Source organism: Plasmodium gonderi (assembly GCF_002157705.1).
Source record: "Plasmodium gonderi DNA, contig: Chr14, whole genome shotgun sequence".
Classification (NCBI taxonomy): Eukaryota; Apicomplexa; class Aconoidasida; order Haemosporida; family Plasmodiidae; genus Plasmodium; species Plasmodium gonderi.
In genome coordinates this window covers 1,559,591-1,583,995 of record NW_021628939.1, presented here as the reverse complement: position 1 = coordinate 1,583,995, position 24,405 = coordinate 1,559,591, and the positions used below count along the sequence as shown (strand labels likewise).

Here is a 24,405-nt window from a genome sequence, read left to right as displayed (position 1 = left end):
CGAATATTTACGACCAATGTGTAGTAACTCATTTCTACGTGATTAAACTAAGCCCATAACCCCAGGAAAGCAACAAAACTTAGCAATCGATAAATTAAGAAACGAATTCTACGCTGGGAAATTTAAACATGGAAAGAATAACAATAATATAAACTCAAAAAAAAAAAAAAAATTTTATTTAAATATTTTATCCCACACCCCTTAATTTTATTACTATGTATTATAAGCTGAAAACTGCACCAAGGATTTTGATCTTTTTCCCTCAATCAGAAATTTCAAGAACCACTCTCTTTTGATTTTGTACATTAAAACAAAATCAGTATATATGTATTAAGACATAATATTAGGAAGAAAAAAAAGGAAAAAGGGGACATGGGGGTAAATATACCTACACACATAAGTACGCATAAATGTATACTTTTGCTTAGATTCAGAGACAGGGTATTTCTGAATAAAGACACAGCTTATCATTTAAACCATTGAAAAAAGCGACTAAATTGTTACCGAAGGAAATATCGCTTTCTTTTTCTTTTTCTTTTACCTTTATCTTCCTCCTTTTTTTGCTCTATTATTTATTTTATTTTTTTAATTTTAAAAATTTTTTTTATTGTTTATATTTCATATTATGTTGAAAAACTGCTTCGACAACTTAGTTAGGTTTTCTCACCAGTGTGTAAAACATTATTGCAAAAGTAAAAATGAAATATTATTAATAAAAAGATTTGGCTTTAGCACACATCTATCTCGCATGGAACACTCCAAGTGTAAAATTTTGAATGATTTATATTTTCCCCTTTTAAAACATAGATTTAATTTTATACTAAGCAAGCAAATAAGTACAAAACGAAGAAGGTATTTTAAAATACGGAAACATCAGAAAAAAAAGTACAAAAAAAAAAGAATGGGTTTGTCTACAATTCCATGGATACCAACAAAGGAAAAAGTGAGAACTTACAAATTGCCTCGACAAAGTAGACTCATAAATAAAAGATTTATGAGGGACAAAAAGGGTGGTCGTAGATATCGTTTGAAGAAACAGCGATGAGCGGAATAAGTTCCCTGTCATAATGCACAGGGGGTGTTAAGATTATGTGCTTTTTTTTTTGTATTTTTTGCATCATATTATGTGTCCTTTATATTTTGCTTCTCCGTTTTGCTTCTCCGTTTTACTTCTCCGTTTTGCTTCACCTTTTTGCTTCTCCGTTTTGCTTCACCTTTTTGCTTCACCTTTTTGCTTCACCTTTTTGCTTCACCTTTTTGCTTCACCTTTTTGCTTCACCTTTTTTACTTCACCTTTTTTACTTCACTTTTCTTTGTGTGTAATACAAACATAGAGAAACAACTATTCCCCTTTTTTGCTTCAAACGAAGAAGTAAAAAAATTGTTACCCTTGCACACGCAGAAACCATTTCCCAACATCTATTGTATGCACGATTTTTTGTTGCTACTTCCATATGTGTTTTATTCGCTTTTTATTCTTCTCTAACTAGTTATTGATGAACTACTTTTTCGACCCCCTTTATGTGTAAAATCCATGTTGTGTATTTTAATAGTCAAATTAAACTTAAAACTGAAAAAAAATTGTATAACGGTGTCTAATAAGATTTGTGAAAAACCTAATGCGATGGGAAAAGAAAAAGAAAAAAAGAAAAAGAAAAAGGGAAAAAGGAAACATTTATGAACAAAAATAAACATTTGACAACTTTAATTATAAGCATATGAAAAAAATAAAACAAAATTATTTCAGTAAAAAGGATTAGTAAATATATACTAAAGGAAAATGCTAAAAGACATATGAGCAAAAGATGGGGAGGAGGAAAGGAGAAATAAAATGAAAAAAAAAAAAAAAAAAAAAAAAAAATTAAAAAATTAAAAAAAATGAAAAAAAAATAAAAGTTTATAAAAAAAAAAAAAAAAAAAAAGCTTTAACAAAATGTTTAAGCAATGCAATTCATAATGAAAAGGTTATATTAACGATTTCATCATTCATTCCATTCATTTACATACCTTTCGGATAGTGTGAATAAATGAAAAAAAAAAAAAAAAAAAAAAAAAAAAAAAAAAACATATGTAAAGCACAAATATGTGTAGAATATGATTATATGTCTACAAGTGTAAGCACAATTCTATGCTTAATTAGCAAAAACATATAATATGGTGGATATTTATCCATGAGTTTTCGCTAATAAATATGCTAATTCGAAGTTGCAACATTTTTTTTCTGCCAGCAAAAAGGTCGATAAAAAATATTTCGCCCCTCATTTTACATTATTTTATTTTTGCTACTTACAATGAATGATATTTGCATTGGTTTTATTTTCTCCGTGAACATGATAAATTTTCTCATATCCATGGATTCTTCGGTAGCTGACATACATTCATGCCTCGCCTCCAAAACCAAAACGGATAGAAATGCCATATCGAAGGGCTCTTCTTTTCATCACGTTCCTTAACATGAAAAGGAGTATCCTGTGTAAAAATATGGAAATGCATACAAAATTACACATTTTCCCAATTTCGATATACCACATGTTAAATATACAAATTTTCTCAATATTGAATCAAAGAAGAGTATATGTCCATTTCCTTCCTCTGTTGTAAATGTATCTATGAACCTGCTATTTTGCAGCTTTTTTCGCTAATATCTGTGCCCTGAGTGTTTTCATCCTAAGAATGACTTCATCAAGTGTTCTTGTTTTAATTTCTGATGCAACTAATTCTAATCTTTCTCTTTTCGGTAAGGATGATGGATATTTCATTAATGCTTGTTCTAATAAATGTTGCTCTTGATATGTCCATGGTCTTTTTACTACAGTATTATCACCTATATTATTTGTTAAATTAGCACCCTCGTAAGTTCCAGCTCCTGCTACTGGTTCTATTTTTATTTCCCTTTTATCTAAATTGTCATCAATTTTTTTCATTACACCTTTATTTTGATTTTTAAAATTATCAAAAGGTGTATCTTCAAAATTTTTACTTAAATTCTTTAACGTTTCATTTTCAAACATTTCTTTTGTCTTTTTTATAACTTCCTTAACACTTTTTGTTTTTATGTAATTAGCTATCAACTCCCATCTATTTCTTGTACCTCCTGGGTAAGACTTTAAAGCCTTGGCAAGTAAAGAAACCTCTTGGATAGTCCATTTTCCATGCGTGTTATTGCTAGATTCATCATTTTTTTTTTTATCATTTTCACAATGATTATTAGTACTTACCTGATTTTTCATTACTTTTGCATTTTCATTAACTTTTATATCAGTTTTGGAGGAACCCTTGTCTACAATTCCCTGCTTGGGTATACATGTACTATCTGTTTCTATTTTGTTCTTCAAGTTCAAGCTTTTGTCTGTGTTATTCCTTTTTTTTTCCTTATCCGTTGTATGGGTAAATTCATTTATATATTTTTTAAAAATTATAATTAACAACTCGATGTCTTTATCCCCTAGCTCTACGTTCTTCAAATGCCCTATGAATCCGGTGGTTTTTATTCCACTAACATCTTTGCTAATATGAGTCCGATTGGTGATCTCGTTTGTGTCATGCGTGACCTTATTATTGCTGTCGTTTGTCACGCTATGAATGCTGCTAAAATTGATGTTATGGTTACTGTTATGGCTGATATTCCTGTTGTTCGTCTGATTATTCGTGCTGCTACTAGCAGTACTACATGCCGTACTACTAGTAGCATTGTTTTTCCCCACATTTTTCTCCAAGGTGCTCCTCTTCGAGTCATCACTTTCTAGATGCACAAGGTCAGGTATTTTTTCCACGTACATGAAATTGTTCTCCTTTTGTTCTTCTCCCTTTTTCGTACTAGAAGAGTTGCTAACCACATAACAGGGGGCACTTAATATGATTCCAGTTTTATTGTGATGGAGGTTGTTAACTTCAATCGGTTGAGTTCTATTGGAGGTGTAACCGTTCGTTATTTTGTCTTGCTTATTTTTTTCTAAAACAAATTTATCCACATTTTTATTATTACAATCAGTGTTTTTCATAAAGTCATTATCACAATCCGTGTTTTTCATAAGGCCATTATCACAATCCGTGTTTTTCATAAGGCCATTATCACAATCCGTGTTTTTCATAAGGCCATTATCACAATACGTGTTTTCCACAAGGCCATTATTACAATCCGTGTTTTTCATAAGGCCATTATCACAATCCGTGTTTTCCATATGTTCATTTAATTTGTGGCTGTATTCATGGATGAATTTTTTCTGAGTAACTTTTGCTTCATAACTTGTGCCGTTAGCTTTCTTTTTGGTAGCATTATGAACACAATCCTCACACTTGTTCAGTTCGACACACTTGATGCATTCGGAAGTTTGCTTCTTTATCTGGGCATTTAAACTTTGTTCGTGCATCTGGTTACTGGTTATAACATTATTCTGAAATTTCTCGTTCACATTATTACTGTTATTTTCTGCACTATTATTACCATTTTTAAAATTCCAAACATTGTTTATGGATTCTTTTTTTCCTTGTTGCTGTTTTTGTGGTGTCTCCATAGAAGAATTGGATTTTTCTGCTTGGAAAATATCCGCTTTTTGAAAATTAAAATTTAGGCATATATAAATGTCGTATATAAATTCACATAAGGTTTCAAATGGCATTAAGGCCAACTGTTCTTGTACCAAATCTGAATCTATATATTTCGATAACTTCGTTATGCAGAGTGATTTAATATGATGTTTCCATATTTTTACAGCTGCTTTATTATCCTTATTCTTTTTATCATTATTTGCAGCAATATGCTGGTTGTTTGTATTTTCCTTTTCTAATTCGGTCATTAATGTATCTGTTTTTTTTTGTTTTTCCAATATGGCTAACTCTTTTTTCTTTTGTTTTTCTAATTTAAGTCTTTTATTTTCTGCAAGTATTCTAGGATCATTGTTGTACGCTAGATCTACTAATTTGATAATTCTTAAATTTTCTGCCTTTGATGCTTTTTTCTGTATTTTTTTATTTTCTCTTTCCATCCATCGTCTTTCCTCTCGACACTCAGCTTCCTCATAATCATACTCATTTTGATATGAAAAATCTCTCCAATTGATAAAATTATACCAAAAGTCATAAAAATATTTTACATTTTTAATGTTCGTATTTTCATCTCCTATATCTGGCACTGGTTTTTTAGCAGACCATTTTGCATTTCTTTTAAAAACAGGTCTCAGAAACTCATAAAAATTTGGTGCCTCTTCCAATTCGGTCAAGGTTGGAATATGTTCGTCAAATGGAATGGAACTATCATACTGTTTTCTCAATGTTTTATCTGACAAAACAGCATACGAATCTTGAATTTTTAGGAACATGGTTTTTTTTTCTTCTGGTGTTAATTTTTCTATGTTGTATTTCTCCATGTAATATATGAGGTCCTTTTTGATTTCTGGGTTGTCATTTCCCCCCTTATCCTTGCCCTTTTCCCTTTCTTTTTTTTTTTTTTTTTCCTTTTCCTTTTGATTTAAATAGTTTGTTCCTTTATTTTTATCCGGATGAAATAACAAAATTAATTTTTTATAAGAAGATTTTATGGCCTCTAAATCATCTGCTTCATCTACACTCAATATTTCATACACATTTATGTTATTATTTATGCACTTTTTCACTAAATTGGAACTTTTTTTATTATTTGTTTTTTCTTGTTTCTTCTTGCTGTTACTGTTCATATTATTCATATCATCATCATAATCATCATAATCATCATATTTATTTCCCCTTTGATTTTTTGTGGATCTCTCTTTTTTATACTTTCCAATTTGATCATCATCAGTGTGTTCTTCTTCTTCTTCTTCTTCTCCTCCCCCATTCTTTATTTTAATTTCATTTAAATAGTTTATTTTGTCTTTATATAAAAACAATTCATCAATTATAATATGTTTGTTTTCTTTGCATTTTTTTTTTTGTCCCTTTAAGATAGGAATTTCATATTTCACGTAAAACATAAACCCCGCTGGTTCTACTTTTTTCTTTTTTATACTTATGCTATAATTCCTGATGACAAGTGGAAGGCTATTCACCTCCTCTGAATATTCCTCATCATTTTTCGCCTTAATGTCTTTTATGCAAAACAGTTCTACTTCGATTTCAGTGTTTTCATTTTTTGATAACTTATAGTTCATTTTGTTCAATTAAATGGAGGGGCAAAAAAAACGGAAATAGATTAATTCGTTGGTTAATTCACGGATGGATGTGTACACTTGATATCTAAAACGGTTAATGAAATGATGAATGGATTTCTAATGTATTTCTAATGTATTTCTAATGTATTTCTAATGTATTTCTAATGTATTTCTAATGTATTTCTAGTGGATTTCTAATGTATTTCTAATGTATTTCTAATGTATTTCTAATGGGCTTCCAATGGATTTACAATGGACTGTCAGCCGTCTTCTAATAAATTATTAATTTTGGCCAGGGCATGAGAGAAAAATATTCTACAGAAAGTACCGTTAAAATTGGACTTAATCTATTCTTTTAACTTATAAATTGGCACTCCATTAAATTCATTGCATGCTGTCATATATATACATTTATATGTACACATACATGCATATATATATATATTTAGAGATAAACGGACAAATATAGGTAGAGAAAAGTCAATACACGTGAGGATTCATCTGTAGCAATACTTTTCTTCACAAGTGTTTGTTCATATATATGTGCACAAAAATTTTTTTTTTTTTTTTTTATTCTCCTTGGCCACCGGGCTTATAACGAAAGTATACCCGTTTAAATGATAATGTGGAGTCGTAAACTCAAATGATAAACTTCTTCAACCCATTAATGACAAATTTGTTTTTTAAAATTTATCAGCATAGGTAATGGTATGGTAAGGTTACATAATTGTATATATATATATATATATATATATATATATATATATATAAACATACATACATATATAAACATGCTTATGTCAGCATAATATATGTAAGCTCATGAAGATATTTCCATTTATACATATGACTTTCCCTTCATCTGTATATCAAAAAGTAAATGTTGTGTTCATAAATAGTAGCTTGCCCAAGGTATACACATAACATGTATAGAGCAGCTAACTGTAGACTGATAAATAATCTTTATCCAAGGAAACGAATGGCGAAAGATTATTCACATATATAAGTTAAAAGGGTGTGTATATTATTCAGTTGTTATATGCACAATTATAAATTTACAGAAAAAAAAAAAAAAAAAATTGTTAAAAGGTGATTTCCCTCTATCATTTTTGAAATTGAAAAATGCATAGGAACAATGAATAATTATTCAGATAAGTAGTATACTTACATATATGCATGTAAAACATAACTGGAAGTTGCTTCATTATTTTCCGTTCATTATATATGATCGTGCAAGAAAAATTCGTCACTTTAAAATTGTAAAATATGATAAAATAAATCTCATTGTAAAATGAACGAAATAATTAGCTTGAAAATGAAAACAAGGCGAAAGAATATGTATAAGCGTACAATTGGTTCATGCGCATGTACATAGTACAAACACATGAATGAATATATATATATATATATATTATAAACAGCAAAAAGGTGCCTTTTTTTTTCCCGTCACAAGAATAAGTTATAATGGATTATAGAGTGAATAAGCTTTGTGCTGCATGGTAGAATGAAGAGAATGAACCATAGATAAAATTAGGAAATTTCTTCTTCTATTTTTTGCTAAATATATACATGTATATTTCAAATTACAGGAAATGAAGAGCTGACTAAGGGCTTTTAAAACTTGCTCCTTCTTCTATTCCGTTTTATACATTTACATTTTATGTATACTTGCATGTAAATATTATTCACTTAAATATGTGATGTAACAAGCCCTTTTGGTACATAAATATTGTAACTTCTTTTATTTTTAATAAGGACATGTATATATATGGGAATATTTCTTTTTTTTTTCCTTTTTGTTTCACTATTTTTGCCAATCGCTGTTTTTAAGTTACATATATAAAACAGTACAGCAGAAGCTCATTCATGCTTATCTACATATTTATTTATGACTTTACGCGAACTTCCTGTTTTTTCTTTAAAAATTTCTTCATCCATTATTTTCTACTTTATTCTATTTTATTTGTTTATTTTTTTTTTTTTTTTCCCCATTTCCTGAATGGTTTTATATAAATTATAAAATCTTCCTGGAAAATCTCAAATTGTGAGTTTACAGATTTTGACATATAATGCAAAAAAAAAAAAAAAAAAGGAAAAAAAAGTACGAAAGTAAAATTTACATTTTTCCATTATCTCATTTATAAATATTTGAAAATTTTACCCTTTTTATAACTCAAATAAACAAGGAACAACTACATATATAAGGTTGCCGTTATATTACATTAACCAAAATGATGTAGGCAAAGAAAAAAAAAAAAAAAGAAAAAAAAAGGACATAATTAAATAGTTCCTTCCCCAAAGTATCATTTTTTTTTTTTTTTTTTTTTTCTTGTTGTTGTTCTTCCCCTTTTAATCGACAAGTATATTGAATGTAAATTTATATAATATATTACTTATTTTTTTTCGAATTTAAATATATGTTGTTTTCATATATATGAAAATTTCAATATATTTTCATACCTCCACAGGATCTTTATTGAAATATGAGATGCCTGTTTTAAATATTTACACACCTTTTAAACGATGTGAGAAAAGGTTTAACACGACAAGAGTAAAAAAAATTACATTTACAAATTAACAAAATTATATTACTTTTGATATATAACATTATATATCAGGTGTAATATAGCTTTTTCTTATTTTATATAAAAAGTTCTTCATCACATTTATGTTATTCCATCCGAACTTTATAGACACATTTATGTATTCACCAAACAATAGGCACAGAAAGAATAACAGCATTATTTTAATTATGTTTATGTAAATGAGAAAAGGAATAGCAAAAAAAAAAAAAAAATAAAATAAAATATTAAAAGTAGGTAACACTTGTTCCGTTCCATTTCATCTTCTTTTTTTTTCATCTGCTATGCCTTTTTTTTTTTTTTTTTTTTTTTTCACCATATTGTGGTGAACTTCCCCCAGACTTGTAAAAATATTGGAAGATATTTTATTCATCATCTGATTTAAATATCATGGGTTAGTTAATACACTGTTCTAATAGTTGCACATAGTTATATAATAGACCAAAATAATGTAACAATTTTTGTAAAATGAACTATAAAATTATCATTTTACATTTTAAGAAATGAAATTTTATACTTAACAAAAATTAACTTTTGCAGCGAGTTCTGCAGAAAAACTAACTTTTCAATTTCCTAATTTATACATTGTTTTTCCTTTTCTATTTAGCTATAAAATGAAAAAATACAAGTAACAAAAAATGTATGCAAATGTTTATATACACATATGAAGTGTTTATGACATAATTTCATGTGATTAATGAGCTCCTATTGTTAGATGCACATCATCATATAATATGAATTCCTTTTTTTTGTGCATTTCCTTTGTTCCATATTCTATTGGATAAGATAATACCCCTAAGGGTGAGCTACTATTTGTTCAATCTCTGTAACAACAAAAAGGTGTATTTTCATTTTAGATGAGAAAAAAAAAAGAAAAAAAAAAAAGTCCTTTTATGAATTTATAAAAATATAAATAAAATTTCCCCTTTTTTTCTTCTTTTTACATACAATTTTCCTTTCCTCATTCTTCAACTCGGCATTTTCTTCCTTTTTTGCTTCTTAAGGATTATATGTATTAAATATTTTCCTTTATTCATTGTGTGGTTTGTGTATGTTCAACAATGCACAAAAAATATATATATATATATGCATTTCAGTTTCGTTAAAATTACCTTTATAGAAATGCTTTGTGTAATATATTCTTTAGAATTTTAAAGATGGGACATGGGAAAAAACACCTCGGTGTAATATTAAGCATGTTGTCCTTCGAATGAAAAAAAAAAAAAAAAAAAAAAAAAAAAAAAAAAAAAAAAAAAAAAAAAAAAAAAAAAAAAAAAAAAAAAAAAAAAAAAAAAAAAAAAAAAAAAAAAAAAAAAAAAAAAAAAAAAAAAAAAAAAAAAAAAAAAAAAAAAAAAAAAAAAAAAAAAAAAAAAGAAAAAAAAAAAAAAATAATAATACACAACACAGTTACTAAATAAAGGGAAAATTCCAATCCTATGAATGCCAATGTTTTTTATTCTTATGATTTTAATTAAAGAGTTAAAACTTAACATAAGCATATGTTATCTATTTGAAAGGTAAAGGTAATAATAATACATATATGAATAAGCAGAAAGTTAAAAGGTCCTTAACCACGCCTTTTTTTCATGGTAATTTTTAGAGGCTCAAAAAAACTTCTAGTTAGCTGGGGCCTACAGATTCAGTTTTTATTATATTATTTGACATATAAAAAAACATACCAATTCTCTTGCATAAAAGAGTATCATCGTCATTCGTATATATATTTAATATATACACATAGTTTTTTTTCTTTGTAACTATATTCATCATTATTACTTAACACACATAAACATGCACATAAATATTAAAATTCATTGCCCTTTTTATCACCTTCTGCTAATGGCTACTCCGGGAATCGAACCCGGGACCTCTTGCACCCGAAGCAAGAATCATACCACTAGATCAAGTAGCCTAACAAAATTAAATAAACGAATTTATTCATTCTACTATAAGAAGAATGGAGATACTAAAGAAATATTATAGAGAACATAATAGTTTAACGCGGTTTTCCAAAATGTGATAATAATTCTCAACGAATGGTTAAGTTCCATCATGAAGTCATCATTTATGTTTTCAAGAAAGTGTAAAATTATATACATAATATGTGTAAGTATATTTATTTACATCCCAAAGCAGTAAATTATTCCGTTGAATAATATCCCACCGTTAGTAAAAATGACTATGTGTATTTATGTATAACCCTCTATTTTTTCATCAGAAATAAAATGTTTAAGAATACTTTCTCATGTTTTTAAAAATTTACTTAATTTATCATTATTATGATCGGTTTTATATATTACCCCGAAATTTTATTTTCATTATTTTTTTTTGTGGATGAAGGAGTTATCTCTTTTATTTATCAGTCAATTAACACATATGAAAAAATAAGGGAGGTTTTGAAATGTTGACCTTTTTTTTGTCTTTACAGTAAATAGTATTCTATACATGTTAGACAAAATGCATGTGGGAAACAACATTATTTTAAAATTAGTAATTGTGTGCATAGAAGGAGAACATGCTCATAAGTGGGTAGAGGAGCATGTGTACATGTATATATACATTTTCCTCAAAAGAGAAAAAATCTAAAGAAAAATGGAGACAAATGTTAAAATTAACAAAATTAATTAAAGAAGCTTCATTTTGTTTTATTTATTTGGAAGCATAAAGTTGCGTCTCCTTTTTTTAGGAACAATAACAAGTGAACAATTAATCATCAATAAGACGAAGTTCGATTGAGGGTGTGAAATGGGAAATTAGATGCATTTGTATGCCTGTGTGTTTATATAAATATGCATAGATGAACGCTAAAGATTATTATTCCCATTGAGCAAAAAAAAAAAAAAAAAAAAAAACAGAAAGGTTACACTACTTAAAAAAAAAAATAACAAAATAGCAAAAAAATAGCCAAAAATATGACCAAAATATGGCAAAAAAATAACCAAAAAATAGCCAAAAAATAGCAAAAAAATAACCAAAAAATAGCAAAAAAATAGCCAAAAAATAACACAATTCATAACGTACTTGTCAACGTAATGGGCAACCATGAATGAAATAAGGTAAAAAAAAAAAAAAACTAACTCATATTTGTTGTTCCCCGGTGTACATCTGTATGAGCACGACACACAGCTATTATCGCCAATGAGTACTTGTCCGGTCTAAAAAAAGACAAATTTGTGTTAATGCGTGTGCCTTTTATTTGGCAACTGTTAGAATGTTTTGAGCAATCTGTAAAATTATTTCTCGTTTTTGCAAAATTCGTATGAAATTCAAGTGAAAAACCAAATACCAAAGAACTATTTTTTGGACAAGTAAAATTAAGATATTCATCATCTTTGTCCTTTCCTGAATTTACACTACCCATATTTTTTACTTTACTATAAGTTTGTATATTTTCTAATCCATTTGTTGATTTATCTACGCAAGCAATATAAATCATACTTTGTTTCATTTTACTATTTTGTAAAACTGCTGAGCAGCTCGTTTGACCTGTACGACAAGGATATATATCCACTTTATTTGCAGATGATGAACCATTTCCTTTCATTAAGGCAAATCCAAATAAAATAACTAAATCTCCAGGACATGTTGCTGTTATTTTTGCAGAATTGCCTTGTTGTACCACTTGTGTTATGAAATCTAATTGTTTTTGTGAACACAATCCCCATATTCTTATGTCTGAATATTTTTTTCCAAACCCATTGCCACTACAGGATTCTTTCATCTGTTCACAGCTAGACATACCATTAATATTACTTAAGTCTTTACTTTTATAAAAATCTAAATTTATAGAAAATCCCATGAGAAGTGTAGTTCCTAAAGGACATGTTAGTAAACCTGGGGGAGGTCCAGCATACAATTCTTGTGTGCACTTTTCAAGATATTCACCTATGGATAGTACAACATGACTATATTTCTCATGACCAAATATTTGAACCCCATAAGTTAAACCATAAAATGTTAATGCGTCTTTATAAGCTAGTATCATATTAGGATCATCCATAAAATAACTAAATGGTAACAATTTGGTTCTTATAGGCATAGAATTCTTATTAATAGATTGAACCCATTTTTCAAAAAAAGTTGTATTTTCTATATTTAACCCTGGATTTCCTCCAAGAATTGATACATCTTTTGATGTTCTAAATTTGCTTAATATTTTTTGTGCTTGTTTATTATAAGCAGCTGATAATCCCATTTTGTGAAAATATAAATTAAAAAAAGTTTTTATACTTATGTTATTATCTTTCAATTTATTGTATTCCTCTTTATCCATATTCATTTTTATAACTATTTTTCCCCCTAAATAAATTTCATGCGCTACATGAGTACCATGTAGTTTAAAAAACAACATCCACTTATTTACAGTTTCTTCACATTTTGGTGTATTTAATTTGTTGACATAATATTCATATGAACATTCACTATCATCCTTCAACCCATCAAATGAAGGAGGTAATTTTTTTAATGCATTTTTAAAATTTTCTGTAAATCTCCATGTTGTTGTAGTTGGTATTCCAGTATAATAACGTAGACAATAAATTTTCATCATAAATATAACATTATTTTGTACTTTTAACTTTTTTAGTGCATTCTTATATTCTGCTGACGCGGAAAAGGAATATGGAAAAATGAACGGTGTGCTTACTTTAACATCGGTTAGTAATTCTAATTTATACTGTTCTAAATTTCGTATTTCTTCCACGTTTTTGGATTGACTACACGAATGTTCTGGTATTACCCAGGGGGTTAGTTTCGGTTGGAAATCTTCTGTTGATATTTCATCCTTGTGTAGGTTCCTTTTCCCAAGACTGCTGCTACTATGAGGGACACCGATTCCATTCGTGCTATTAGTTCTGATATTACTATTATTATACACATTCGGTTCTTCTATATTTATTTGCAGAACGGGACCCCTAAACCCTGGGTCCACGTTTATTGTTGGATCCCCCTCTGGGTTCCCCATAATTATGTCATAACCAAGACCTAGATATTTTAAGGACAAGTCTATATCCGTGTTCTGAGCCTTATCATCTGTTATGGGCTTTTCATTATTTATACCATTCTTTAACATGTTATCATCAATTTCCTTGAATTCTTTTTCATCAACAGACTGTTTTGTATTATGTAAACTAACAATATCGCTAATAAGAGCATCCTTTAGGTCAAACTCTTTAGAATATTCTCCCTTTCTTTCTGTATTTAGCGTTTTTAAAATTTTATTTTTTGTATTATTAATAAATACATCATCAATTCCAATGTTATTTGGATTTTTTAAAATGCCAATTATGTCATCTTCTCCGAATTTGGAATTAGCGATATCTTGATTTTCTTGCAATGAATTGTTGTTTTCTGTTATGTTCATATATTTTGAATAGTTCATATCTGAGCTGTTTTGAAGAGATTCTTGGTCTGTCAGACCCTTTATGATATCCTTCTCATAGTCCACATTATCATCCTTTTCTGTTTCGTTTGTATTAATATTTATTGGGAATTTTACCTCAATGAATTTTTCTTTTTCGAAAAAATTTTCTCCAGAGTAACCCATGCTGTCGCTATACGAAAGAAATGGTTCTATGTTTTCTCCCCCATTTTTAAATCGTTCATTTTCGTTTTGTATAAATTTTTTGTTGCCCTTCTGAATTCTGATTTTATTTTTTTCTTCTTTTATGTTTTGCTGATGTTTTGAGGGAGTAACTGTGTTTGTCATAAAATGACTAAAGGTATTAACATCAATTGATTCCGTGTTAATATATTTTTTTTTTTCTTTGAGATTATTTATGTACAGATTGTTTGACAATTGATTCTTATTATGTTTTCCCATAAGGTCTAACATGATGGAATTATAATTATGCTTATTTATAGGGATAGCCTGATCCACTTTTTCTTTCCAGTCATGCAATTTTTTACTAGTTTCTTTTTCCTTTTGTAAGTTACATGACTCGCGATTTGTTTTATTACCATCTTTTTCCTTAAATCTCCCTGTTTCTTTGTGCTCTTTAATAAGCATAAAGCTGGAACACGCGTGTCCACTACATTTTATGGATTCGCTCTTTTCATTTGATTTTACACCCATATCCTCATATTCATCATTTTGACGGTATTGCCTTCGTGCATACTTGTTAAAGCATCCATATAACGGGCTACTTAAGAGCATACCGTTGTTATTTTTCAGTCTTTTATTTTTTCTTATCGAGTTTATATCTATAATGTATGACTTTTCTTCATTTAAAAGATTCGAAAAGTTAAAATTTTCTAAATTATATTCGTTGCCATTTTCGTAAAAGTGTAAATTCCCATTTGCTTCACATTTCATACAGTATATTGAAAAGTACACTACGAGTAAATGAACAAAAATAGATTCCACAGTTGTTCTCATTAATTATAGTTGTATTATACATAGATTCAAATGTATTTACTAAATTCAGGATATTTATTACTTAAGCATACATCTTTTTCTTTAACTTTTTTAGACATATTTTTAGTTGAAAAATGTCTACAATTTTGAATAATAGAATTAAAAAGCTAGAAATACAAAACTTAATGGAATTTAAAATAAAATTATTTTTGTTCACATCAAAAGGCCCTTTTCCATAAAAGTAGAGTAAAAATTAATTATACTTTTTACGATTCAGAAACGAACATATATAAGAATTTTAAGGAATATTATAATTTTGACGAATCTCAAAATTGAGGACGTGTATGCACGCATTCATTGCTGTAAATATAGGAGCTAAGAAGAAACATGTGCATACATATGTCTTGTTAGAATTAAATATAATAGTTTTATTTAATAGGGGAAAGAAATAAGATTATTTTACTGCCCATTTTGCACATGTACAAAGTTTGTCCTTTTATATACTTCACTTTTTTTTTTTTTTTTTTTTTTTACCCAAAATTCACTGTTCTTTTAGCTTTAGAAAGAAAAAATGGGAAAATAAAAGATTCACGTAATTCATTATTTTATTTTATTTTTTATTCATTTTAAAAAGCTTTGGTGGTATAATAAACTTCCATAATGTGTGCATACATTTACTTATTTAACATTTTTTTTTTAATTTTTATAGGAGTTCGCTACAAAGAGATTTTAATAAAAGATTAATGTTTCCATGTCCATGATTAAGCATCCTTGTTAATATAAACAGGTCTTAATTTAAAAAGTAATAACATTTCACGCACAAAGAAAAATAAAAAAAAAAAAAAAAAAAAGAGCAAAAATATCTTTTCGGTTTCCTTCTTCATGAACCTACATATTTAAGGGCAATTGTAGACAATAATATAGCCTATCAAAATGATCCATTTTGAGTTCGAGATTTACTGATTGCGCTTTGTAAATTTCTCTTTTGGTCGTAAAACTATTAATGGTCACGTTTCCGGTTACATTTGTTGTGTGTATGTACATTTGATGTGTGCTAACGTGAAAAGGAGAGAAATTTAAATAAATTTCAATAATAAACATATATGTGGTATGCACAATAATCTGTTTTGACAAGCATGTGTGAATATTCGGTTTTATAACACATATTGAAAGGATCTTCAAAATGGAATATATAAGAGAACATTCACATAAAACATACATTATTCTGAAGACAAAAAATCACCTTTTTTTTTAATTGAAGACAAGAAACAATGTTTTTGCATAAAATAAATTTTAGCTATTTTGTATGTGACCCCCTTTTTTCTTTTTTTTTTTTTTTTTACTTAATGGCAACCATATGTGATAAATTACGCCCTATAATAAAACCATTTTGAAAACATAACGAATCCTGAAATTGACTGTTTCACAGCTTATTAAGTTACCTGATGAAAATAAAATGCACATTTTTGAAACACACATGGCTGTATGAAATACAGCTATTGGACAAAAAAAAAAAAAAAAAGTACACGTGCATACATGAGAAATGCTTTGTGGAAAAAAAAAAAAAATGACCACATATTTTTAGACCAGGATTATGTCTCTCAAAAATTTTAGCTAGTTGTCTTGATCATTTTAATGCCAAATTTTCTTGAATTTGTTTTGATAACAGGAGTTGTGAGCAAAATAATAAAAACAGCCACAACATGTGTAACAACATTGTTCATAAATTATTACACCATTGGCTATACTTTTTTTTTTTTTTCATTTGTGCATGCTAAAATATAATGGGAGTGTGTCATAAACACAAAAGTCATGCACAAAAAAAAAAAAAAAAAAAAAAAAAAAAAAAAAAAAAAAAAAAAAAAAAAAAAAAAAATGAACATGTGATTTACTTGATTAAAAAGTTCTATAGAACGTTGATTTTTTTTTTTTTAATTTGGCTTTATTTATTTTATTGATTATTAGAACTAAATATATAACACCTGAACACAATAAGAGAGCATAAAAATATGAATAAGGCTCTGAAATTTACATTAGCATGCTTAAAAAAAAAAATGAGCCTTATGAAACACTTTGTTAAGTGTATGACCACTGAAAGTGTGCATGTAAATTTAGCTTAAATCTCTAATTTTAATTTTTTTTTTTTTTTTTTCACTTGTGTATATATTTTTACACCATTTATTTTAACCAAACATAAAAAAATAAAAAAAAGAGGACACATAAAATTAAATAAAATATAAAATTATTACTTTTAATTTGTGAAAAATATTTTTTTTAAATGAATGATTTAAATTAAATTCGTGAAACATTTAAATGAAAAAATATAATACCTGTCTTTTTGTGTTTCCATCCAATTTATATATTAAACATTTGCTTATTTGAATAATTTTCATCAAATATATCTCCTCAACATTTATTTTTAAACGATCTCATTCCATTACACAAACAAACACACACATATATATATATATATATATATATTTAACAAAATAAAAATAAGACAAAATGAATAAAGTAAACCGATTATCGATTGTTTCTGCTTTCATAGCACTTTTTTGTTTCGTAAATGTGTTGTCCTTGAGGGGAAAGAGTGGATCAACTGCAGCTTCATCATCTCTTGAAGCAGGAACTGAATTTTCTGAACGTATAGGAAATAGTTTATCGTCATTCCTTTCTGAGTCTTCATCATTAGAAGTAATTGGAAATGAATTAGCTGATAACATAGCAAACGAAATTGTTAACTCATTGCAAAAGGATTCAGCATCCTTTTTACAAAGTGGATTTGACGTAAAATCTCAGTTAAAAACTACTGCAAAGAAGGTGTTATTGGAAGCATTAAAAGCAGCATTAGAGCCAACAGAAAACATTGTAGCCTCAACAATCAAACCACCCCGAGTTAGCGAAGAAGTATACTTTTTAATAGGCCCTGTAGTTAAAACTCTCTTTAACAAAGTTGAAGACGTTTTACACAAACCAGTACCAGATAAAATATGGGAATATGAAGCAAAAAGAGGTGCATCTGATGAAGAAGAAGATGAAGATGATTTCTCTGATGATTTGTTGGATTAAGCATATAATTTACACACTATATATATTTCCTATAAAAAATAATATGCATAATAAACAAATGATAAATAGGGGAAAACATAAGTAAATAGATAAATAAACAGGTACGCACAATTTTGGATAACTCTCATGATGTTTTGAAAGGACAATAAACTATATTATGGGATTAACACATTATTATATTTCCATATAAACAAGGTTTTTTTTTAAATTCTGTCTTTGTTTTCTTTCCGCTTTAAGTTGTATACATTTTTTCTTTTTTGTGATGATTTTATTTTCCTACATTTTAACGCTGTTTTATATTAACATGAGAAAATTGACATTTGATATTTCATAATTTTATTTTTTTTTTTTTTTTTTTTTTTTTTTTTTTTTTTTTTTTTTTTTTTTTTTTTATTATTTTTTTTTTTTTTTTTTTTTTTTTTTTTTTTTTTTTTTGTTTTTGTTTTTTTCTGTCAATATCATTTTTTTTTTTTTCACCCACAAGTAAAAAAACATTAAGTGAACATATAGTAAACATTTTAAAAATACGTTAACATTATTGTGCAACAAATCCTATGATAATAAGTAAAAAATGAGTAATTTGGTTAAACAAAATTTATTTCCACTAATTAAGAATGATTAATTTTGAGTGAAAAGGATAATATACACAACTGTTCTCCTATGTTTCATTTCAACTTATCATCCAGACAAAAAAAAAAAAAAAAAAAATATACATGCGAATATTCATATATACACACGAATAGATATTCTAAGCTATCTGTGCTATTCGTTACTATTATTAGCTGGAATCAAATATATGATAAATGTGTAATAGGAAAAAAAAAAAAAAAAAAAAAATGTACAGCACAAGTATATGTAGTATAATATAGCTAGGAAAAACATTTTTCAATTTGAGCAAAAGATGCATATGTAGGGAAAAAAAAGAAAGTACATCTAGCTATAGAGTTTGTGTAAAAAATAATTACACATGCTGCGAAAAAAAAAAAAAAAAGTGCTTTTTATATTTTAAATACATATATAAATATTTGAATTTTAGCTCAGCATGTCCCTGACCACATTTTAAATGGTACTATCTCTTAAGAGTGTTTATTATAGAAAAAAATATTTATCACATTTTAGGACACAAAATTTCCGCTACGGGGTAACATCATTAAAATTATAGAATTTCGTTAAAATAATATATTATAATAATTTTCTAAGAATAACTTAAAAATAAAAAAGTGTAATAAGGTTTATATTATATTTCTTTAAAGAGAGCAGATAATTTTGCGTTAATATTTTCTTAATAACTTTATGTATTATTTAAAACAATATTTATGTGTGTAAAAAGTAATAACTTGGGTGAATAGTACAAGTTACATATTTCGAGGAAGATCTTTAATTGAATAAATAAAATACGTGAGAAAAAAAAAAAAACATATGAATGAATGCCTAAAAGGCAATTACATACGAACTTATGAAAAGTAAGAATATTCCAATATAGAAAGGCTTAAAAAATCCCTAATCACTTTTACATTATTCCAAAAATTACCGCCAATTCGATCGTACAATGAAAAACTTAAAATTTTCCATATTAAACATTTCATGTCTATTAATTTTTTATTTGAGTTCTCAAAATGTGTACTACGATTGTATCAACACAGGAAAGACACTAAAAAATGTGCACCATAATAATACAAAACCCAATGTAAAAGATAATAGCTTATCAACTGAATGGAGTGAAAAGGGATATAATTTCATGGATTTGGTGAAAAATGGATACTTAAAAAATAAAGGAGATTTAGACAACGTGAAAGACTATTTAGCCGATGAGTTAGCTAAAAAAATACAGAACAAATTAGGGGATTATTTGAAAGACGAAAAAAATTTATATGATCTAGAAAACATGGATGATGAAGATGTAAATGATTTTAAAAATTATGCAAAAGACATTTCGCAATACATAGGCTTGAAAGCTGCTGATATATTAGATACGAATCTAGGAGAAGCTCTTAAACCGTTTTTGTCAAAAAATTCTTACACCAATTTTGAAAAGGCTTTGGATAATAAACAATCAATTAATTTAGAATTCGATGAACAACAATCGTATGACGAAGATGTTACGGATGAAAATACCAAGGATGGAGATTCTAATGACATAGAAGTTAATGATGAAACAGAAGAATTTATAAATGAATTAGTTGATGAATATGAAGATAAACATCACAAGGAGTTGGAAGAGAATGCTCAAGAAATAAAAACACATAATAACTTGGATTAAAGAGAACGCAATGGAGGTGGTAGCGGAAGAAAACAAAAAAAGGAAAAAACACATACAGGCACACACATCTAATATTTTTTTTTTTTTTTTACAAATATAATTAAAAAATACAAGAATAATAATATATCTTTGCGTACATATTGAATAAAATGAACAAGTAGAAAAAAAAAAAAAAATATCAATTTCATATTTTTTCATTTTTCTTTAGTATTCAATTTTATAAAAATATTCCAAGTCTTTCAACAGTTCTTTATGCTTAATCTTTAAATGCATATGGTGTAATTAGCTTTCTATTTATTTTATTTTTTTTATGCCCAAAAATGTTCCATCTGAAGTTAGTACACCTACTTTTATTATTACCTTTATAGAGACCCTTATACTTTAATGTAACTATGCACACCAATATATCATTGTTTAAATGATGAAGTAGAATCTACAGGTATTTATAAGAATGTCCCTAGTGGTGTATTATTCCATCAGAATATGCTTATGCATGTGTTGCTTATTTCGCAATATATTCTCCATTTGTTCATCCTTCTCTCCTTCCTCTCTTTTGTGTGTGTTTGTGTAAAACAGTGTGAGAAATGTTAACAGATGGGTAAAATATACACACATATATATATAAATATATGAACGCTTACGTTTATTTCAATCTCTACAAATATAAAAGGTATATACTATTATATTTAAACGTCTATATGTAAAATTTCTTTTAACCAAAAGAAAATTTCTACCCAGGTTTAGCATATCTCTTCATTCACAAAGAGAATGAACTCCAGTTATGCATGTGGCAAATAAGTAAAATGTAAGAACATGATAAAATGTTGCCACTACAGCATATACATATATACATGTACATGTAGGTCATATATGTATGAACACATTTCTTAGTTGAAAGGACTGTTTTCAAAAAGGAAAGTTTCGTGGAGTAATACCTATTTTTATAGGAATGTAATATTTAGACCAAAATAAGTTGCGAAGAAGATTCCTTTGCATTAAATTTCATAGAGGAAATTGCAAGGAAGTTATAAAAAAAAAAAAAAAATGAGACGATTAAATTGACTAAGGTATTAAAAAGGATTACATAATATTCAGAGAATATTTTACTTGAATATATGCACACACTATCTTCACGTTGTGTGAGGTATTCCCTTTTTTACGTGCTTGTATAACATCGTCGTTATAAAAAAGGAGCATAACTGTAGTGATATATGTTTACGGTAAATTTCAGTCGTTTTATAATTTAAAAAAATAAGATTTAATAATTTTTATTGATTGTAAAAAGAGTGAACAAAAAAAAAAAAAATGAGCTGAAAAATTGAATAATGGAATTTTACAAAAGAACGAGAATAGGAGAAAGTACGCGGATTAACAAAAATGCAGTACACATAATAAGTGGGTGTAAAAAAAAGAAACAAATGATAAAGGTAAGAGATAAGTGGAAATAATCAACTCTTCACCTTGAGCAGATTAAAGATATATTTAAGAACTGTTTGAACAGTTATAGTAATTAAAATTTTGTATAAATTATAAAATGGCAAACACTTGAAAAATGCATGATTTACAGTAATAGACGCAATGTTATAAAAAAAGAAATAGCATATAAAGTATATTTTATTGTGAAATGCATTTTTTTCCTCTAAACATTTGAGAGATCCAAATATTGGAAGAATAAAAAAGAAATAAGCAAAATATATTTTAAGAATAAAGGAAGGGAAAATTAAAAGTATTAGTTGTGGCATGTATATTAACAAATTAATAAATATTTTTATATAAAGTGGTAATTTAACACTTTCTATGACATTTTCTGTAATTACTGACTTTAGACATGTAAAGCTGAATTTAACTGTTTCATTTAATTTTAATTTATCTTTCATTATTTTTGATATATTAATTAATAAATTACTTCTTTCATTATATGACATATCTTGATCTGTTTTTTTTTTTTCTTTCTTTTCTTCGTTTTCTAATCTTACATTAAATAAGGTATATAAAACAAAATCGACAGTACTGACTAACACATTCTTTAAAACACGAACAAGAATAGATGATTTGTAATCCTTTAAAAAAACAAATTCATGAAATTTTTCACTAATGTTTAGACATATTACAAACAAGGTAAAATATTCAAACATAAAGGAAGTTTTATTATAACTGCTGAAAAAAAAGAAAAAGTTAATAAATTTTAATATGCTTGTAAAGAGCCAATATTCTAATAAAATAGGAACATCATAATACACAACCCGGCTTTTTTCCTCTTCAGCTTTATGCTTATTGGAATATTCCAAAACGATATCTTGATTGTTTTTTCTTGTACATTTGTCATCACTCTCCTTTACGTTTTTTTTTTTTTCTTTTTTTTTTGAATTAAATCCAAAATTTTCCAAGTTAAAGAAGGGAATTTTTTTTTTCTTCTTAGCTTTTGTTTCTACCTCCTGATTTTCATCTGACTGGTCCAAGTTCCCTGCTTTGCATTTCTTGTTTTCATTCGTATTACCCTCCTTTAAATTTTGCTCGTTTAAATTTTGCCCGTTTAAATTTTGCCCGTTTAAATTTTGCCCGTTTAAATTTTGCCCGTTTAAATTTTTCTCCTTTAAGTTTTGCTCCTCTGAATTTTGCTCCTCCGATTTTCCCTCCTGTATTTCCTTTCCCAACTCTGCTTCATTTTCTCCCTTGTCTTCTCTCACTTCCTCATCGGACGTTGGATCCTTTACAGAATCTTCATCCCCTGAATTTTTCTTACCATTTGTGACATTCTCATTTTCTAAGGGTTCTTCATTTTCTCTTGTTTTTTTATTTAAAGTTTCAACTGTCTCGAAGGATTTTTCATATTTAGTATCCTCCAAGGTACAATACTCAGTGATGGTATTTATATATTTTGAATCTAACTTCTGCTTAAGTGTATTCATAACACAGTCGTTTATGTTGGACAAGTAGACATATTTCAAAATGATAACAATTGAATAAACAGATGGTAGGGGAAAAAAAAAAGAATAAATAAAAAAAGAAATATAATATACTGGTATGGTTTTTACTAAAGTAATATATAATAAGAAACTCATAATATATGGCAACATGGTAAACAGAAAATTATTAATCTTAAATACTTTTTTTAGTAAGTATTTGTAAAATTGAGAAATTTTATTTAAAATACATTTTATAATTCCAGAATATAACAGATATAAAAATGCTAAAAAAATGGATGTCATACTTATAATGTACTTCTTCGTTTTGCAATCCAAATTTATGTATAATTTTTTTAATTTTAAAAATGTCCATTGCAAATATGGTTCTATAATTGTAAACCATAAAAATAAAATCTTTAATAATGATATTAACACTATTCCGTAGGCATTCAACATATGATAACTTGATCGCAGTGATATTATTAAAAAAATTTTCGAATTTTCAAAAAACTCGATAAATAAAGAAATAATATGTTTACTATTTGTTTCACTATTCATTTCTGTAAAGAATGGATGAAAAACTTTCCTTACTCCTTTCTTTAATTTGTTAATTCGAGTGTCCTTGTAATTTATAATTTTATATTCTTGCGATTCATTAAAATTATCACTGTAATGAATAGAACAAAATTCATTATTAAGACTACATTCTCCAGTTTCCTCACCCCAACTACTCCTGTCTCCATGAATGTCACCCATTCGCCCTGCACCCCAACTTCCCTTGTTATTTCCACCTCTATAATAGTACTCTATGTTAGTGTTTTCATTCTTCACTTTTTTATATACAACTAAGACTATGCTAAATATAGATACTATTATAAATATGAAATACTTCTTGAACATTTTTCAATTACTCTGTGTGTGTTTTTTTTTTTTTTTTTTTTTTTTTTTGGTGGTTTATTTGTTTGATCACAAATGCTTGGCATATTTTTATCGATTAATATTTCATTTTTAAAAAGTTTAAGAATTTAAGATATATACATATAAATTTATCATAACAATCTTCTGATACATAATTATTTTATTTTATTTTTTCCTTGTTATCTTCATT

The 24,405-nt window shown here is 27.2% G+C and overlaps 6 protein-coding genes and 1 non-coding gene across 7 annotated transcripts; 3 read left to right on the top strand and 4 right to left on the bottom strand.

Annotated features, from left to right (window-relative positions):
• Positions 1-625: 625 nt before the first annotated feature.
• On the top strand, positions 626-1,045 carry PGO_143490 (hypothetical protein, conserved; the record flags this gene model as incomplete). Its single annotated transcript, XM_028690339.1, has 1 exon — positions 626-1,045. The coding sequence occupies one exon, from the start codon at positions 626-628 to the stop codon at positions 1,043-1,045; it is 420 nt and encodes a 139-aa protein (XP_028546140.1).
• A 1,573-nt stretch (positions 1,046-2,618) lies between these two features.
• PGO_143480 (DNA-binding chaperone) lies at positions 2,619-6,125 on the bottom strand (the record flags this gene model as incomplete). The annotated part of the gene is made up of 1 exon (XM_028690338.1): positions 2,619-6,125. One exon carries the CDS (start codon positions 6,123-6,125, stop codon positions 2,619-2,621), a length of 3,507 nt encoding a protein of 1,168 aa, XP_028546139.1.
• Positions 6,126-10,547: 4,422 nt separating this feature from the next.
• Positions 10,548-10,619, bottom strand: PGO_143470. The gene has a single exon. It is a non-coding gene; the product is annotated as a tRNA-Pro (tRNA).
• A 1,161-nt stretch (positions 10,620-11,780) lies between these two features.
• PGO_143460 (perforin-like protein 2) lies at positions 11,781-15,083 on the bottom strand (the record flags this gene model as incomplete). The annotated part of the gene is made up of 1 exon (XM_028690337.1): positions 11,781-15,083. One exon carries the CDS (start codon positions 15,081-15,083, stop codon positions 11,781-11,783), a length of 3,303 nt encoding a protein of 1,100 aa, XP_028546138.1.
• A 2,484-nt stretch (positions 15,084-17,567) lies between these two features.
• Positions 17,568-18,131, top strand: PGO_143450 (cell traversal protein for ookinetes and sporozoites; the record flags this gene model as incomplete). Its single annotated transcript, XM_028690336.1, has 1 exon — positions 17,568-18,131. One exon carries the CDS (start codon positions 17,568-17,570, stop codon positions 18,129-18,131), a length of 564 nt encoding a protein of 187 aa, XP_028546137.1.
• Positions 18,132-19,680: 1,549 nt separating this feature from the next.
• PGO_143440 (male development gene 1) lies at positions 19,681-20,391 on the top strand (the record flags this gene model as incomplete). The annotated part of the gene is made up of 1 exon (XM_028690335.1): positions 19,681-20,391. One exon carries the CDS (start codon positions 19,681-19,683, stop codon positions 20,389-20,391), a length of 711 nt encoding a protein of 236 aa, XP_028546136.1.
• Positions 20,392-21,839: 1,448 nt separating this feature from the next.
• PGO_143430 (hypothetical protein, conserved) lies at positions 21,840-24,197 on the bottom strand (the record flags this gene model as incomplete). Its single annotated transcript, XM_028690334.1, has 1 exon — positions 21,840-24,197. One exon carries the CDS (start codon positions 24,195-24,197, stop codon positions 21,840-21,842), a length of 2,358 nt encoding a protein of 785 aa, XP_028546135.1.
• Positions 24,198-24,405: the final 208 nt, after the last annotated feature.